This window comes from Strix uralensis, chromosome 5, assembly GCF_047716275.1.
Source record: "Strix uralensis isolate ZFMK-TIS-50842 chromosome 5, bStrUra1, whole genome shotgun sequence".
Taxonomy (NCBI): domain Eukaryota; kingdom Metazoa; phylum Chordata; class Aves; order Strigiformes; family Strigidae; genus Strix; species Strix uralensis.
In genome coordinates this window covers 51493994-51513074 of record NC_133976.1, presented here as the reverse complement: position 1 = coordinate 51513074, position 19081 = coordinate 51493994, and the positions used below count along the sequence as shown (strand labels likewise).

Genomic DNA, 19081 nt, shown 5'->3' with positions numbered 1-19081 from the left:
AGCTTCTAGTGACTGACCGGGATGCGCTTTTACAAGTAAAATCGTGCAATGACCTGGAACCCAACAGAAGTTGACATATCAACCATATCAGGTGTATATCAACCTGAAAGATCAAAGCACTGGCTTGTAAATGAATTATATGTAAATGAAAGGCAATGCAGTTATAACCAAACTTCACACAGTCAGTCACAAACCCTCACACTAATAACCCCTAGTCTTCAAGTTCAAAGGTCAAACTCAGTCATACTGTTAATATTTAAGTAAAAATAAAATGTACATTTTAACTTCAACTTTAATATCTTTTCTCTTCACAGAACATACTCTACATTTTAAGGCGTCTCTCTGCAAACACTAGTTTTATTCAACTTCAGCACCTCTCAGCAACGGAACAAAAGGAAACGGGATAAAAACCAAGGATCTCAGTGTGAGCAGAAAACCCTGCTGCGTGCCTGAAGAAGTTTTTGTGAAAACAAGGATTACCGTATTTGCATAAAAGTTGACTTGTTTTGATCCATATTTTGTAATGGGAGGCCTTTCATAATTTTCTTGCTGATTATTATTCTTCTTACAACTGATAGGGCAACACAGAAACCCATTCTACCTCCTGTGAATTAAACACCTTCAAATTTTCACCTTCATTTAAAAAAACCCCAACAGCTATGAATTAATAAGCACTACTTAATATGACGCAGGACAAATTCTATGTGTCTGGTATGCAGAGAGCACAGTTTTATTATCTTCCTTCTGACTGCCAAGAAATTCAGCGAAGAGATGAAGCGGCAGAATAGACGAAGCGGCTCTTTCGATAGATCTGGAAGACCGCCCGTGTTAAGCAACTTCCACATCACAGAACATATTATTTTGCATTACTGCTGAACGACTACACAAACAGCACAGACTAATCCTACGCAGAAAAGAAATAACCAGTGCTGAAAGTTGCGCCAGCCAGAAGGCAGCTGCTCACAGTAACACTGCTGGAGACTATTTTATACAGGGGAGACAGACATTGCCCCTTTGCCCATGAAGCTGGTTTGTCATGCATTGCACATGACAAAAGGAAATGCTTCAAGTCTTTGATCGAGGTTTTATGTAAATAACACCAAACTGACATCCTCAGGCAGCTGGGTGCCATTATTCTTTATCAGAAGCGTTTGTCAAGACTAAACCAGTCTCACTACATGAATTTACAGAGCCAATCCTAAAAGCAAAAAAGGCTCACTTTGGTCTCCTAAGCCTAGAAAGAGCCCTGGTGAATGAAGAGGAGAGGACGACTAAAGAGAAAGGGTCTTCTTGCATGCATCTCTTTGTAGAACTTTGGAATTTGCCTTTGTGCTTAAAGGTAGAGGGCTTTATAGCATGGTCTACACAGGATACATCCTTACAGAGAGCACGCTGCTTTCTCTCCTTCAAGCCAACCATGTTTGGGGAACAAAAGTGCACCAAATGCAACCGAATGGGAGAGTAGGTCAAAAGTTAAATCTGTTACAATATTCAGGCTCCAGATTTCAACAAGCACATTCTCAAATTAAGTGCGAGAAAAATCCATGAAGGGCTATACAACACCAAGATACAAATTGCAGCTCATGAAGCCTCCAAGCCCTAGCATGCAGGAAGAGCATGGCAAGTACCTACTGCTATGGGCAGGTCCTGTTCTTGCAGCTTTCCCTTGGCCACTGGGCTACTGAGACAGATAGGCTTTGGTCTGGCTTCATATGGCCATCCTTAGACTATCTTTATGCTCATGTTTTCTCAATGTCTGTTCACACAAAAAAATATACACACTATATGCCATTTCAAATAGTTAACACACCGATTATAAGAAATCGGTGATACTTTGTACAACACTGACAACCCTGAGCAGCTTACACACCAGGATGACGACAGAAAAATCTGGAAATGGCAGGGATGGGAGAGGAAGTTTATTTTGCAGATTTTTGACCCAGTAGCCAATTTGTGTTTCAAAGTTTGTTTCCATAATTGATAGGGGCAACATTTTGACATTATCAAGAATTCTTTGTGGGATTCAAGTACCTTTGCAAAAGGAAAATGAAACCAGAAGCTCTCAAATTGCTACAAATCTGAGCAACACAGTATTCAGCATGTTAATATCCTCTAAAATCAGAACTTCCTTGTTCTTTTTTCTCTCCCAGCACCCCTCAATATCAGGTCATCTAATGCACACTGCAAGCATAACCTGAACCTGCTGATGAAATGGATGTAGAGCTCTCCCTACTATATAAAACCCAGGAAGGAAGGTTTAGGAAGAAAGTCAGGGCAGTGATTTATCTACCGCGGCACGAGATTTGCTTCCTTCAGTTTATATGGGATGAACAGCTGTCCCTAAAGAAGATTCCCCAAAATATTTCCTTGATCTTGGAAAATCTCTAAAGTGCCATGACATCCCATTCTGGTGTTGAGCCCACAAACTACCAATTTCATAGCCATAAGCCTAAAACATGAGCGTGACTCTAAGGGAGCTGCACCTTCCCTGGCTTGGCAGCAGGATTCTTGATGGTACACCTACAACTGTTTGCTAAATTTTCTTTCCTAAGCTGTATGGCTCCAGGGGTGGGGGTCGGACCAAGAACATATAATATAGGGCAATGCTAAATCTCTGCTCCCGCCATGTGAATCTGAGATCCTTTTGGCCTACTCAGGGACCGGGAGAGGATACAGGTCAGCCTTTGATATTCTCCCTGCCTTTACACAGTAATGAAAAACACTCAATGACCAGAGGACAAGTATCAGCCTATCAGGATATTCTGTACCACAACAAGAACGAAGTTCCTGAAAATCTCTTCCCATGCCAGGCAAACTACAGACAAAGACAGAAGAGCCTGCTGGTTATAAAGCATACAGTTAATACTTGCTTTTCCCTTCCTCTTGCGGACGAAAGAGTCACAACTCTGGGAATTTTACTTAATTCTTTTTATGGCCAATTAACACAAAGTTTTAATTATGGATTCAGATGTTGGGGGGCAGGGGAAAGGGACATGGACTTCTCCCCCTTCGTACCTTCAATTTCCCTTGTTTTCCCCATGTGCCATGCTCGGTCTGTGGGAGGACAGGCAGCACAGGCAGCAGGGGACAGGCAGATGTTCCTTCCTGCTGTGCCTCCCTTACCCCTTCTCCACATATCATGTTCTCCTCTGCCCCGCCAAGGACCAAGAGTGGGTCCCCAGCCATGTCCCCAGTGATGGTCCCCTTCCAGATGTCTCCTGCTCGCTCGCGGCGGCTGCTCTTCCCCCAGCACATGTGGGCCAGGTGGCGGGGACTGCTCAGGGATCGGCAGCGGACGGTCGACTGACACCCCTCCGTGGAGCACCCCACAGCTCCCTCTGCCCAAACCCTGCAACTTACACCCCAAACCCTCAGGGCCAACAAAACCCCAGAATCCAGGGCTGTTGTCATTTCAGAAATCACACTGTGAACTCTTTTTTTGAACTAGCAAAATGAGGAAAAGAAACAGCGAGAGGCCAAAACATGCATTGCCCAGGCATCTCCTAAAGCTGCAGCAGCACGGCTGCTAACACGCACACAGCTGACATCAGCCAGGCTGGCTTTTTGCAAGCAACTCATTCTATTTTTTTCCAGACAAAATCAGTTGCTCAGGTGGGTGTCTCCGGTTTGGGGGGAGGAAGGGGGTGTTTCAAGCATGGGGAAAACACTCTGACAGGGTTTGGGAAGCGTTGCATCTGCGGGGGTTGCAGCTGGCACAGCCACACCGGCAGGAGTGTGAATTTTGTGCCAGTTAAAACTTTCAGGGTAATGCTCCAAAAGTAATAGCTGTAAATATTTATCTTCTATGCTTAAAAAACCTGACTGCACAGAACTGCTAGATGCTGGTGCATGCACTGGAGGGACAGGAGAAGGGGAGGAGAGTCAAGGCCCTGAAGGTTGTCTCTGCTAAGCTCCTTCTAAGGTAAATTTTCTGTAGCCTGTTAGCAAGAAATCATCTGCTTTAGAGAGAAGCACGCATTGGCGTGTTTTGTTTTCTCAGAGAAGTGTGGAATTTGAAGCCAGATCCTTTGGCTTATCTGTTGTAAACCATGACTGCTTCTCAGCGCCACACCACTCAGTATTTCCTAGAGAAGGGATTCTGAGAAAAAAGAAAGAGCCCCAGTTCCCTAGAAGCATTAAATTAACACAAGGGATCTGTAAACGAAACAGCAGAGGTTTGAAAGCCTTACCCTTTACTGTTTCCTGCTTTCTTGGAAAAATCTCAGTATTAAAACAGATTGGATTACATTACAGGACTATTTGCTGCTGAAGAATTTTATTTTGGGTTATAAAACACAATGTTTGCTGTTTTTCTAATTCAATTTGCTTTTACCTTCGTTATGTCACACTGTTACTAAGGTTCCTGTGAGAAAATGCAGGTTGTTATTGCCTGCAAACTACCGCAATTATCATCTGCGCTCACTTTGCAAAGTAATAGTGGGTAGAAACTGTGTAGTAAGTATAATGCTGACCTAAAGAAGTATGTCATAATTTCAAATCCATTTACAGCTTTTGCTTTGGACATATAAAAAAAAGTACATTAAGAACTTGTTTCCCCCAAAAAAACCTTAAAAGGTTAACAGATCTCTAAATTAAAACAAACACTGATCATAACACTTACCAACCAGTTCACATCTTTTGAATTATAAAATGTAAACAAGTGATCTTTCAAACTTAATTTTCAAGGACTTGTGCCTTTGTAGTGAAGTTTTCAGCTAGAATAACAACACCAGCAGCCTCGCACAGGCTCAGAATAATTTCACCACGAAGGGCTGACTGTAACTCCAGCCCTACTCCCGCAGTCCTGACATAAGGAAGACTTGCATTTAATACAGTGGGAGTTTTTGCCAGGTGATAGCCACAGGATCAAGCTTCCTGGGTAGGATAAAAATCCAAAGCAAATTTTTATATTCACATTTAAACATTTTAAGTAGGTGAAGTGAAAATTCTTGGCACTCCCAAATGACATCAAAGATTGAGGGAGGAAAAAACCAGAAGATTCTTGGTAGCAATATATTTAGCACCTTTCTTGGAATGTAATTGTTACTGGAAACTTTGGGGGTGTATCCATATGCGTTAACCTCTCTTGTACAGTAAAGTCCAGTCTCTGAACTCATAAAAGTATTACACAATATTCTAACTACCTCAAGAGGCCTGATAATAATCATAAAATCATAGTGTTCCACATCAATAAAAGATAAAGGGAATAATTAATTTGCAGCTGGAAAAAATATGCTACTGCATATGTTTCTGCAATTACAATTTCTCTGCATACTGCAGTGATGCTTCTCACATAGCAAGTAAGAACAGAGTTAAAAATATAAAAGTAGCAGGCCCAGGCAAGTAATTGACTCTGCCAAATTTATAGATGCATGTAAAAATTTGATTTAACAATGCTTTTTTCCAAGTATTCATGGGCTATGTGAAAAATGCAGGGTCGGGGGGAAGTTGCAGTGAAAACAAGTGATACAGGTCAGGATCAGATTGGTTTTCCTGTCATCTTTTAGTAATATTAATCTGCTTGGTTTAATCTTCCTACTGCCACCTGTATGCTAAAACAGTGAAGTTTTAATGAAGAACATTTAATGATACTATAATGCTTGTAATCAATATTCCTTCTTGAAATGGCACAGCACAGCACTATCAGATTTGAAAAAGAGAGAATTGTGTGAGTGAAAATCTATAGCCACTGCCCAGTCTGTGTGCTTGTTCTTGAGTGTTTGCAAGCAGTTTTGTTTAAAGGTAAGAGAACAGGACAGTCCATCAAAATCCCCTATACATTCATCTTAGCAAATATTTTACTACCACCATCTTTATATTTAGAGAAGATATACATCAATCCAAAACCAGACTGTAAAACTAGACATGAAGAAAATATAAATGACATGAACTAATGAAAATGACATGAGAGTCCTACAAATTTTTAAATTATTTATTCTTGTTCCCTTTTACATACTAATGTAGTTTCTAATACCACAAGCAAAAAATATAGACATCAAAACATACAGTTATTACCATATTAAACAAATACCTAGATTGTAAAATATTCTGCATTTCAAACTGAAATATTGAGATTTTTTTTTCAAAAAATTAAATACAAAAATTATATCTCAGACCTGCCTACAATTTGCAGGTGACTTAAAATGACTTGAAAAATAAATTAAGATACTATTCACCCAAATGAATTCCTAGTTGAGTATTCAGATCAAAGAGCAACAAGGACAGTAGCTCATATCATCTTTAGGATGTAATTTTTAAAACACAGCCACAGAAATACAGCAATTTTGACAGCACAAGGAATATAATTATGGTTCATACAGAAGCCTTTCTGTCTACCAACTGCACATGTATCTATTAAGTTATAATACGGTAAAAAGATACTTGCTGAAGGAAAAAAATTATTTTAATTTTTGTTGTTCCATACACAATATTCTTGTTCAGCTCTCAATACTTTCAGAATTATTTTCTTTTACCTCATCTCCTTCAGAGTACATTTACCACTGACCATCAGATTTTTCTAAGTGCTGCCACTGTCTGCCTCAGGACATCAGGGGTGCTCCTTATTTTAACAATTATGCCCCAACTACATACAAAAAATCACGTAAAACATTAGTGGACCAAAAAATATTCTAAGCTGTCACAACCAATAAATATCCATGTCTGAATGTTTTTAAAGGAAGTTAATGTTAAATCTAGGTTAAATGTTAAATCTTTGAGCCACAAACATACGCAATATAGTGCAATTCAAGTAGAAAGGAAACAGTCTGAATATTTCCCTCTCTTCTACAACACAATCCCTACCAACTTCCGGGAAACTTTGGATTTCAGGAAAATCAGACCAACGTTACAGGAGCACATTGAATTTCATGGAAATAAAACATTTAAACTCCTTGTACGGTTCTACACCCATTTCTTTTTTATATATATCTCTGTGTGGGTGGGTGTATATACACATCTATTTTAGACATCTGCATACATCTGACTTTTTCAAAAATCTTAAATATTGATCACATATTGTGTGATAACCATGAAGTGCTAAGCTACCCACAGCCAACAACAATAACAAAACTATTCTCAGAAAATATTTTTCTTAGGCTTTTGTAATACTTGAAGAAACAGTTCAATATTATTAATAACTAAAAACTATTCCACTAGCAGATTTGTGTGAAAAATACAGACATAATTAATATTTGGTACAAGTCTTCAGAATAAACATTATTAATGAATATGGTATAGTATCAGTTATTTCATATAAACATTCAATTTTTGAGACAATGATACACTTTTTTTTTTAAGAGGCTGCACTAGCAAATAGGTTTTAAGAACTTACTGAATATATAAAATATATTTATCATGAAAATTATATGTTTGGAGGAATATACTCCTGATTTAAATGTGAATGATATGACAAAATATTTGCTTTGAGGAGAGGGAGGGACAGAATTAGAAAAGCAAACTCATTCTGTCTGAAATATTTAAACAATTTAGTGAACTTCCTACTCACGATATTCAGTATGAAAACAAGTCAACATAGCTTGATAATAAAACCAGAGGTAGTGCTGTAACTGGTAGCCTTGGGTGCAAGGGAGTAAGATGCTTAAATGCAGAATGTGGGACAGGTTCTCAGCTGATGGTCCACTGGTTTAGTTGCTTTCAGTGAGACTATGAAAATTTAAACCAGCTGAAGGGCTACCCCACCATTTTGTTGTTCAAACAATTCAATATGATCCCTGCTTCAGGGAGAAGAGGAGGGCAAGATTTCTAATAAAATGAATACCACCACCTGATTTTGTGTTTTCTTTATTTTTAAAATAGGCAAAGCTCTAAAAGTCAATAATAATATCACATTGTAGATGTGGGACTGAAGTCAGTAAGACACAGTAAATTCAGTTATGGGAAACAGCTTTGAATGGTTTTAATTATATTTTCCTAGAAAGGCTTATAGAATGTTATTGATATTTGACCTGGATAGTTCTGTTTTCTATTACAAAGTACATAATATCAATACAGCACCATATATGTCTGCATTCAGCAGTCCTTAACCCTTTGCAGGTCCCAAAGGAAAGGGGAGGCAGGTGGATATAGTTATATTTTTTTAATCTGGGAAAAGCAGATGCCATCAAACCCATCACCTGTCATAAAGCATTAGACCTCAGCCGAAGTAAAGAAGTAATGAGGTCTGAAACACCATCTCATTCTAGCATGATGAAGAAAGAGAGCAGACTATTCATTTTGTGTACAGTATTTGTATATTAACTGCATTAGACATCTTTTTTTTTTTTTACAGTTGCCTCATTCTTTCTCTCTCCTAAAGCCAGCTCATGCGCCTGGCCTCCCCTGAAAGCCTCTGCTGTCTGTCACTTTCCAATGTGCACATTCCAGCTGATTGAATCCTTTATTAAATTAGATACCCCCATACTGAAAAAAAAAAAAGCCAAAAAAAAAAAAAAAGGGGGGGGGGGGGAAGCCATACAGTATGAACAAAGGAATCCAGTTTCTCAGAACTATAAATTTCAAATCCATCTGGCCTGGGAGGGGGACAATAAAAATATACAGAAAGTGATTAAGAAGTACTCCACGATACCCACTGCAGCTAGTTACCGCAGGTCCTGTGGGTCCATCCACCCTGTGCATTCATACCACAGCTGAGCAGCTCCAGGAGATGCATAAATTAATATCATTGCCTCCAGTGAACGTAAGGGAAAGCAGACCAGCAGTCATTTGCCCAAGGCCACGCTTTAAATCAGTGCTAGAACTGGGAATAAAATTCCCAAATCATTCTGCTTTCCTGGTTCAGGCGCCATTCAGTAGATTGCAGCACAAAAAAAACAAACAAGCACACAGACAAAATTAATGGTTTGGTGTAAAGGGAAAATTATTTCAAGATAGGAGCATTGTGACACAGCTAACAGCAGCCAAACAGCATGCATTCGGGCTCAATCAGAGCACCTACATGAAATGGGAGTGCTGATAAACCTCAAAGAAAAGTGGGTAATTTTAGGAGGTCTGGGCATTATCATCAGCACACCAGTTCAGGAAAAAAGCAGGATTTTTACATGCTGCGGTCAACAGTAACCACCCCACTACTTACAGTATATATTCTGTATATATACTTGTAGATATATACAGACATCCATGTAGACACAGAAGACAGTTCTCCATGCTGATTCAGTAAGGTTAGAAGTGAAAAGGAACTGCACAGCACTTGACATGACGACAGAAATGAGCAGAGACAGCAAGGTTCAGATACATGCCCCAGTCAGACATCAGTAGGATACAGAAAATCAGAGCTACAAGTTTGACAGCTAATATAGATTAGAAATACACAGGAGTGACTGGCGGAATAGGCCAGGGGAGTTGTTTCAACACACTGGCATGCTGCTCAGAATGATCTTTAAAATCCATTAAGAAGGGAATATACAGTAAGAGTGAAAAGGCAGCAAATGTAAAAGAGTAAAGAAAACAACCTCCTGCCCGGTTAACATTCTGCTGGGCTGTGTCCTGCACCGACACAGCATCAAACTGAAACCAAGGGGGCACCAACACACACAGCAATTTTTCTTCCTGTTTGATTTTTTGTTTTAAATACCAAAACAAGCTTTCTTGTGCTCACAACTTAAATGAATCCATTAACCCTAGGAAGGCAGGGAATTTTTCATGGGAGAAGTTTTATTCATAACTCAGTAATATGGGGATTCTTTCATGTTTCTCAAGAAGCTCTAAAACTAACCAGCCTGACGTTATTTGGATTGATGGCACATCTGGGAGTGGTTTGAAGAAGCTATCTACCGAAAATGTAAGCAAAAGGCTCTTAGGGTAGTTTTTTGATGCTCGAGGAGGAAGTCTCTCATATGGAGAGACCATATGCAGTGATTGTAAGGGCAGAGAGCAAATTCAGCAATCTTAAATGGGGAAGGGAGCTTACCGCCCTCAAACTACAACAGGATCAGTCTTTGGAAGTGTAAGACGTACGGCATTTGGGAAAGAGCACCAGATCAGGCCAAAACATAAAACAAAACATAGATGAGATCACACAGGGGGTTCAGAGATGACTCGAGAACAACACGTCAAGAGACGGTTTGTGACCTGCGAGATGGGCTTTAAAAAGGCAGAGTTAAGCCTGGGTGAGCAAGCCAAGAATTACGAATGCATGAGAGCTACAAGAGCATTCTTTAAAGAATAAAAATCCTGCTCATTACCACAAATAAACAGAGATCTGCATGTCAAGGAAGGTGTGAATTGAACAGGTCATCTGAGCAGCAGGGCTGCAGTCTGGAGCAGGAGCTAACAGGCCCTCTCCAGGCCATGGTGTCCACATCCCACCCTAACCTTTGCTACTGACCCAGCATCAACAGCTCTTTCTCCACAAACGCTCTTTGCTGTTTTGCCTAAATGCCCAGCTCCTGGCATCATTTTGCCAAACCCGCTGCTCTTGGTTTTTGTGAAGAAAAAACCCCTAAATTCTTCATGACGAAGGGAGGGGGGAAGACTGCAAAATGTTAACCCTCAAGAGTGAGAAATGAAAGCCATGTGTTTCCCCTTTCACCATGCCCGTGGCTGGGCACCCCAGGCAGAGACAAGTGGTCTCATGCATGGGCTCAGGAGACAGCAGATTTCTGGGATCTTGTTTTGGCATCCACACAAAGTTTAGTCATCGTCCAGATCAAGACCAGAGTCCCCTGTTTAAATATTTCTTCTGCAGGCACAACTGTCATGTAAACAATCATCTAAAACCCATTTTCTTTGGTAACATTTTTTAGGAGGAGAACAATAAGATGGCATGTGTGACTGTAGCCCATCTCAGCCACCCATGGGACCGGAGCAGACAGTTACATTAACTTTTTTACATCTTTCTCGCTATTGAGCTAAAAAGGGAAATGCCTTTTCCAAACAATTTTTATGAGTAGTCAGTGTGTCCTGGACAAAGATTAAGACCCACATAGAGTAAATTACAAAATAGTTTGGGAAGTTCAAGTGCCATAAATTAACTCCGATCAGAAATTCTAAAAAAACAGCATAAAGCAGCAATGAAGCCTGATGATAGAGCAAACTGAACCCTTTAAAAGAGCAACTATTCCTGAGAAGTCAAGTATGCAGTGCCATTTTTAAAAGTAGTCAAGGCGAGGCAGAACATGACAATTAACACACCAGACGTTACCAGCAGCAAACCTTATCTCAGTTCCAGGGGAGCAGGGCAAGACAAAAACATTAGGTTACACATAATACCAAACAGTCAAATCAAAACAGGTTGAATAAAGGAAAATTGATGTTTCTGCAGCTACTGAAACCATGAGCTCAGTCAAATGACAACATATACTTTAGACCAGTTTCTTCTTCTCTTCCAAATACAATACAAGGTGCTGATCACAATCTGCTGAAACCCTAAAAAAACTGTGCTATAGTTAACAAAGATGTCTCGCATGGTAAGGTATGAATACCTGGCACTTCCAGGGTCTTCACCCTTGGTGTTAAACTCCCCTCCAGCAGTGAGAGGTGCCTTGCAAGTTCAAATCTTTGGAAAGTGCATTCTCTGAAACATGGGGCTCCTGGGTCCTGAGGATCTTCAGTATTATACCAGTCAGCTGTATCTTCTTTTATGAGTTCTAAACATTAACTACTGTAAAAGTTTCAGGGCCTAAGAGTAAAGTGCCTACACAAGATCAAGGCTCTCAAGGGTTTTTTTCATTTATTTATGTGCTTCTTAATAAAAAAAGATATCACTGCTAGACTTTAAGAAGCCTAGGAGCTTTGTCCCTCTTAACGAGAGCTCTCTCGCTAGTCCCAGCACCTGGTGGGAATACGAGATGTTTCTACTCTGAGATGTTACCTAACACTAACTCGGTTTGAAGTTCACATTTCCCCTGCATATTCCTTAGGGCAAGTCACAGAGTAGACCTGAAATCTAGCACATTCACCTTGAGATGTATATAATAAAAGTCAGCAGATGATGCAGTGACTTCTGCTCTATAGGCAAGGTTCTTTACAGCAATTTAAATAAATTATTAGCAAATTAAATGATTCTTCATGTCACTGTCTAAAGGTCCTACTACATATTTTCCTTTACAGATTACAATCCAACTGTTCAATCACAGTAAGAACAAAAACCAAAATAACACATCACGGAAAGACAAAGGATTGACAAAAAGACAGCCTTGCCTAGTTCCCAGAGGTTTGTTGGTTTACCAAAAACTTTGATAAAAAAAAATATATTCTACCTGTGGTTCATGTTTCTCATGGTCCACAAGAAAACAAGAACTACTCAGAAACATGATGAGAAAACACAGAACGGACAGGACTTCATACAGCAAGAGCACGTTTTCCTTAATCTTTCCTGATATTAGAAGAGTTTATTTGAGTTCAGAACAAAAATGAAAAAAAAAACCCAAACAAAAACTTGAATCTTCAACTTGTAGCAGAAAGAGTTATGACTGGTTTTATCTCCAAACAAAAATGATCCTTTAAAGTTCCATTTCAAGACTTTGTAATGAAACTAGACCAATTACTAGACTTTGAAGGTTAATTGAAACGCTACAAAACAGCTGTAGACAAAGGGCAAATTTCAGCTTTTCCTCCGGCTTTAGTCACAAAGAAAACTACCCTGAAATTAAGTTCTGATGTATTTTACAGTATAAATGTAACACATACACTTTCTGTACTGGGGCAAAGCTCCAGCTGCTATGTACTGCTTGTTCAAAGTGCAAGATGCTTTTCTGGGAAGACAGCTCAGCTGGGTGCTGCATAAAGCATAACACACCCAACTTGTACGGAGGGAAGAAAGTGAGTGATATAAAACAATTCTAAAGACAAGCCATTTAGCTTTCTTCTGTACCAAATATAATCCAATCATGCAGATTTCCCCGTGACAAAACACCAAGAACACCAACAGATTCAGCTATTTTTCCTCCCAAGGCCAAAGGTTCACCAGCCAGCCTGAGTACACCACAAGGTAAGAGAATCACTGTCTGCCAGAAGCACCAATTCTTTTGAACAACCTCTTTTCAGCTACTTAAACACATTCATTTCCCATAGAAATAAACTTCTTAGGTATGTATGTATATTCTGAATTCAGCTACCAAAACAGGGTGACCCACTCAAAGCTGAGAACAGCTCTCAACACTTCCTCATAACCTGTAGGCAAAACCAAGCATAGAATCAGTTGTAGTTCTGTCAAATAGCTACATCCTCTTTGGCATTACTAAAGCACCAACCACCTTTGTGTGCAGATGCCAATACTTATTTTATAAACCTGGAATGGTGGGGGAAGATTATCTAATAGTGCATTTCCCGTATCTTGATCCTAAATCATACCTTGTTTTGAGTGATTCCCTTCTGCCTCTATGTCTGAGGTAATTCATTTTGGTGTTCCAGACATGGCATATGCACTTTCTTCAGGTATGTGTTGTATTATCGCTTTGCATGAAAAAAATGATGACTGTGGTGTTAAAAGATAGAACTTTGATTAGCTGCCTCCTGTCAAATAAAAAAAAAAAAAAAAAAAAAAAAATCGAACTGAGTACTAAAACCTATGCCTAAAAAGGCAATCACTGGAAACCCTGGGATTAAATGCTCACTCTCAGCTTACCTTTCCTAGACCACTGTCCTGACTGGCTTTCCTACCTGAGACAGACATCAGAGGGCTAGAGGTGGGGAAGCCAAGAAAATGACTGCATATGACAATCAAGGAAAAAAGAGAGAGGCTTGAGGGTCAAGGGGTTCAAAAAATGTAAGAAAGGGGAGCCTCAAACAAGGCATTCCTGACACCATTTCCCAACGACACATAAGAAACCAGCAGATGCCACCTGGCACCTCTCTGTCTGGGGGGAGAAGGGACAGCAAAAGGGAGTGGAAAGAGGTCCTACTCCACTGTTGGGATTCTCCCAGTCAAACTTCCTTCTCATGGTGCTGTGGATGTCCAGCTTGACAGAGCCTGGCAAAGGTTAATGGTGAGTTCCTTGACGCAGTGGGTATATTGAGCAAGACAGATCCAGCACGGCAGTCCTTTCATCATCTCGCATCGCAGTGGCTATATTATGGAAATCCTCAGGCACCTCTCCTTTTACAGCTAGAGACTTCATGTGTAAGGAAGTTTTCTGAACAACTGCAAGACTACTATAGGAGAAGGAATATTACTAATAACATAATGGATCCCACCGGTGGGAAAAAAAAACATCAAAGCCTATATGCCCCTACATATAAGGTAGTAAGGCAAAGAACACTGATAAGTTTGTAATGTAAACAATACAATGATAGGATAGGATTATGATTAAGCCTTGAGAAAGTCCCTTTTTCAAAATCAAGGTGAGGAAATCTATAAAACATAGTATGACAAGTAAGCCCATCATCAGCTGTGGTCAGGAATCAGTGGGTGTCTGCTACACAGCTGCAGTGATTTAAGGACAAGGCAGTAATCATAGCTGTACATTAGAATTTATATCAGATATATTACAACCTGCAAAAGATAACAGACCACGATGGCAAGCATGAATGTTACCACTGCAAAAGACAAACAGTTTTGGCAGAAGGAGGATACTTCAGGCTCATTTTGGTGTTGACAATTTTTAACACAAGGAAGACATATCCAAAAACTCAAACGCGATATCTAATTTCAGTGTCATGCAGAAAATAAGCATGTACATAACTCACAGCAGTTCCCTATGGTGAGGCAAAGCAGTCAGTTCTTCATACTTTACATATTCCGTGTGCCAATGACTTTTTTTTTTTAACCTTGTGATACCATTGGACTCAGAAGCTGCTAAGAAAGGACATGAAATAATAACATAACCACTCCAAGCATCCCGACAAAGGCAGAACTTGCAATCCTAGAGAAAGGTCCCAGTAATAACTTTGCTTTTAGATCTTTAAAGAAGATGCAATACAATGATGTTTGCTTTGTTCACAGTAATGCTATTAAACTCTCCTCTGGTATGTATGACCAAGGTGCTCTGTGTCTCAGAGTTAAATCAACTATATGTTATAATGTTAACTGATCTGTGAAAGGGTTATGCATATGGAAATAGGAAACTGGGAAGGAAAAAGCCATCCAGAATGGGGAAAAGGCTCAAAAGTGGTGGCTCAGACATGACTGGAAACAGTTAAGAAGAAAGGGAGCCATTTAGAATTAGGTGTGCATGGAAGGGGTATAGGATCACTAGTGGCTTTCCAGGGCATTTTATACCCTGCTCCTGTATTAGCTTACTCAATAAACCAAAGGGCTTAATCTATTCAGAGAGTAATTCTTCATTCATATGACAATATAAATGCTTTTCCTGATGCACAAGATTAAATTAGCAGTCTGAGTAACTAAATGGGGGTAGCTCTATGGGAAGAGAACGGGCTACGGCAACAACTTGTACAGTCAGTAGGAACTGAGCAATAAAAAAAGAAAAAAGCCACACCTACAGCACAGAATAGGAGAAAAGGACTTTGTTTATCAGTTCAAACTCTAGAGGTGTACAAATGTCAGCTGGTGACAAATCAGAAGGCTTATTAACACCTGGCAGTACAGAATCTCTTACTACCTCCCCTTCCCCACCAGGAACTGGCATACTTTGGGACTGTGTGCCCGATCTGATGCTCCAGGATTAACAGTTACAGATGTCCAATTCCAGGACTTCTGGTATTCTCCAGCCTCGTGTGGAAAGAGTTCATAATTACCCTGTAGGCAGTAATGCAAGGCAGTGATGAAGTCTGAAGAGCTCCAGACGTGTCTGGGTATGTATATCTCAGACAATGTTGCTGACATGATGACAGTTTCCCAGAATGAACCTACAAGGTAAGGACAGCACATATAAAAAATTGTGTCTGTCTGTACATAAACTGGAGAATCCGCAATTTTAACTGGACAGGATATTATTTAGTACAAGAAGCACTAGTAATGCTGTATTCTGCACAAGTAATTCAAAAACCTTCCTCAATTCACACCAGGAGGAATCAGTTGGCATGAAAGCAGTATCAAGATGTGGACATCCTGTGTATTTCCTTAACTTAGACCTCTGCAGCTTTATGGACAAAAGTTACCCAATATTTGATAGTACTCAACAAAAGAATGCTGAAGTTGAAAAACCAAGCTGAACAAGTGTACAATGGTGAACTTCATCTTGGGGGACACTATCAGGATGGCTAGACACTAACAAGTAGACACAATCTAGTTTAAGAACAACATGAAAGGCTTATGCACAAAAGCAAAAAGCTAGTTCTGCCTTTCCTAATATTTACAGATTATTACAGAAGACTTGCAGAGAATCTCATGGAATTACTGTTGCTATCATTATCAAGATTGATTTTCATTTAAAAAAGTTCCAAAGTGATTTCAGCACTTACCAAAGAGGTTTTGAATGGGAAGAAGTAGCACATTTGTGCAGGCAGAACAAGAGAAGGAAAACCCAGCACACTGCTTTCTTAATCAGGATATAATCCCTGTCAACAAAAATACTCAGTGATACCGGAGGAGTTTTACCAAGTGCATGGGCTAAGCAGTGGAAGTGAAAGCTGTTAAATTTACGGCTGGACTCGATGATCTTGAAGGTCTTTTCCAACCTAAATGATTCTATGATTCTAAATCATAAATTCATGGCTGTAAATCACAGTTCCCTTCTTACCTGGCTTCATAAAACAAACGGAAAAACTTCTAAACCAGAGCCTGGTATGTCAAGAATTTTGTCAGAGGGTGCACACAGCAAAGGCAAAACGAAGACTGCAGTGGACATATAATCACACTAGGAATGCCTCTGATCAGCGTTAGCCAGGAAAACACCTTGTCATGCAGCAGGCTGGAGCATGAAAATCAAGTGAACAGCAGGGTTTATACTCCAATTCTTCCTGGTATTAGTCTGAACAGAAAGGCACCACACTACTGAGATTCACTTTTTCTCCGAATGACTTGATGTTTATTCTTTACGCTACTGTAGGTGACAAATTGAAAAACAAAAGAAAAATGCTAACAGAACCCAAACAAGACACATAGAACCCTGTAATATCCCCCTGGACTCCCTGTGCATCCTTCAGTGGAAACACAGTTGTTTTCAGTCTTACAGACTGTTTATATATTATGGCCCAATCCTGTGGATAATTAAAGTAAATTTAGATGCAAGTAATCCGACTGAGGCCAACGAGCATGCTAACATGCATACAGTCACACAAACAAATGTTTGCAAGTTGTGTTTGACAATAAAAATATATTAGCTCAGGTCTCTTAACTAGCTATTCCAATTAAAAGCAAACTTAGCAATGCATGTATTTCCACTAATTCAGATATGGATACCATGTAAGATGACCACTACTTTCTGAAGACTGAGGAGATCCTTTCAGATCAATGCAGTGCCATGCTAGCAGCTGGCCAACTTAATCTTACCTAAACAGAAGTATGGTAACAGCCTTCTAATAAAAGGGTACACATTTGGGTTAAGCATGTATTACACATTTCTTTCTTACCTATATTCTACCCACTGATCATACTGGAAGCTGAAAAATCCCTCACACAGGTAACAACTTTAAATAGACAAGTGAAGTGTATGTATCTGTAGTTTGCATAGGAGAAGAAAGATCTTGCACATAGTTTAATAATTTAAGGATACAGTAACATTGCTATGTATGAGAACTAGGATAAATTAAATATATAAACAAATAGTGATAAATGAAAATGAGACTCTCAGTAACAGGGTTAATTCTCCTGGATTCGGATGCAAGGAAGAGACACAGGTTTATCATCAATCCCCTTCCTCCAGAACAGGTCTGAATTATTTCACTAAAATCCATGCACAATTTCTGGGGAAAGTTAGAAGCATAAGAAGGGGATTCACAAAGACCAGTGTGCCAACTGAGAAGCTGCCTCAGCCCAGATGAAACAAGGAGGAGAGGAACTTAAGCCCTATCTTATCTCTTTCTGGGACATAGATAAGTTTCTTTCAGCTACTGGGAAGGACTTTATTCTAGTCAAAATTCAAGATTTAAGCTCTCTCTTGGAGTGATGCCTCCACCAAAGATTTATAAAACACAGCTGAGGGGACACCACTCATAAACTGTAGATGCGCTTACTTGAGAAGTGTCCAAGGTGTCAAGTCAGAAGGTGGTATCCTACCTGTTACGCTGTGGGGTCATATTAATATTAAACTATTCCATGGAAAGAGCTGCACCTCACTGCCAGCAGCCCCACCTGACAGGCGTGTGCTGTGAGTGCCCACAGGATTTGGCTTGCAGGCGAGATCGACGAAGAAATGCCTGGCCGCGTGTCCCGACACCAGCCGTGAGCGAGGCGCTGCACTGCTGGGCACTGTCGAGGGGCGGGCAGCCTGGGACCTGCCCAGAGCAGGCTTTGAAGTGCCCGAGGAGCTCCGAAGGCAGAAGCTGCAGTGCCTGGGGACCTGGCTGCGGGCACAGCCAGCGGCCCAGTGGGGAAAGATTAGGGCTTCCCATTTTGGATCCAGGTGCCTGCAGGAGGAATGCCCTAAGAATCCCGAGTTAATTTCTGTTGCAAACAGACAGCTAGCATTTCTAGCTATAACCTGATGTTGCTTTTAACACAAGCATTTTGTAGGCGAGCTTGTCAGATCCACCATGGCACATGAACCAAGGGGATGATGACAGCATTTTGCAACCCTAACTGCAGCAATCGCTGTTCAAGGATATGAACATGAAACTAAACTCCTGTGGGATGTGGCAAAACTGGATCACAGAGAAATACATGACTTCTTAATTAAACAGAAGAGGAGTAAGAATAAAGCACATGTCTTGTTGCTTTGAAAAGCTGAGCAAACACAGCCATCACCTACACTAAATAAAAACATATTTAAAGAAATACTTTCTTCACATAGAAATACTAGAAAGTACTGATTTCCCTTTCTGTTTCAGCTTTCCTTTCTCAGCCGTTATTTTGCTGAGGATTCATATGCCCCTGCTTAAAGGCAGCACCAGCTGCCTGGGGAGGAAGCCTACCTCCCACCAGAGCCAGCCAGAGACCCCAGGGCTAGCAAGGGCCTTAAAGTCAGCCCTTCACCTGTGTCAAGTCCTTTCACTCAAACATAGCACATGTTTTATTAGAAGGATCCAAACACTGAAGCAGGCCGTTCGTTACAGAGCTCAACAT

The 19081-nt window shown here is 40.2% G+C and overlaps 1 protein-coding gene across 2 annotated transcripts in view; it reads right to left on the bottom strand.

Moving 5' to 3' along the window:
* The window catches only part of CRADD (CARD and death domain containing adaptor protein), an 81991-nt gene that overhangs the window by 46651 nt on the left and 16259 nt on the right, over positions 1–19081 (bottom strand). Inside the window, exon 3 of one of the 2 annotated variants that reach the window (XM_074870750.1) lies at positions 15409–15765. The exons of the other annotated variant lie outside the window; for it this stretch is intronic. Coding sequence (XP_074726851.1) covers positions 15515–15765 — 251 coding nt within the window. The 3' untranslated portion in view covers positions 15409–15514. Of the gene's footprint in view, positions 1–15408; positions 15766–19081 lie in introns of those variants that run through there. 2 annotated transcript variants of the gene reach the window in all.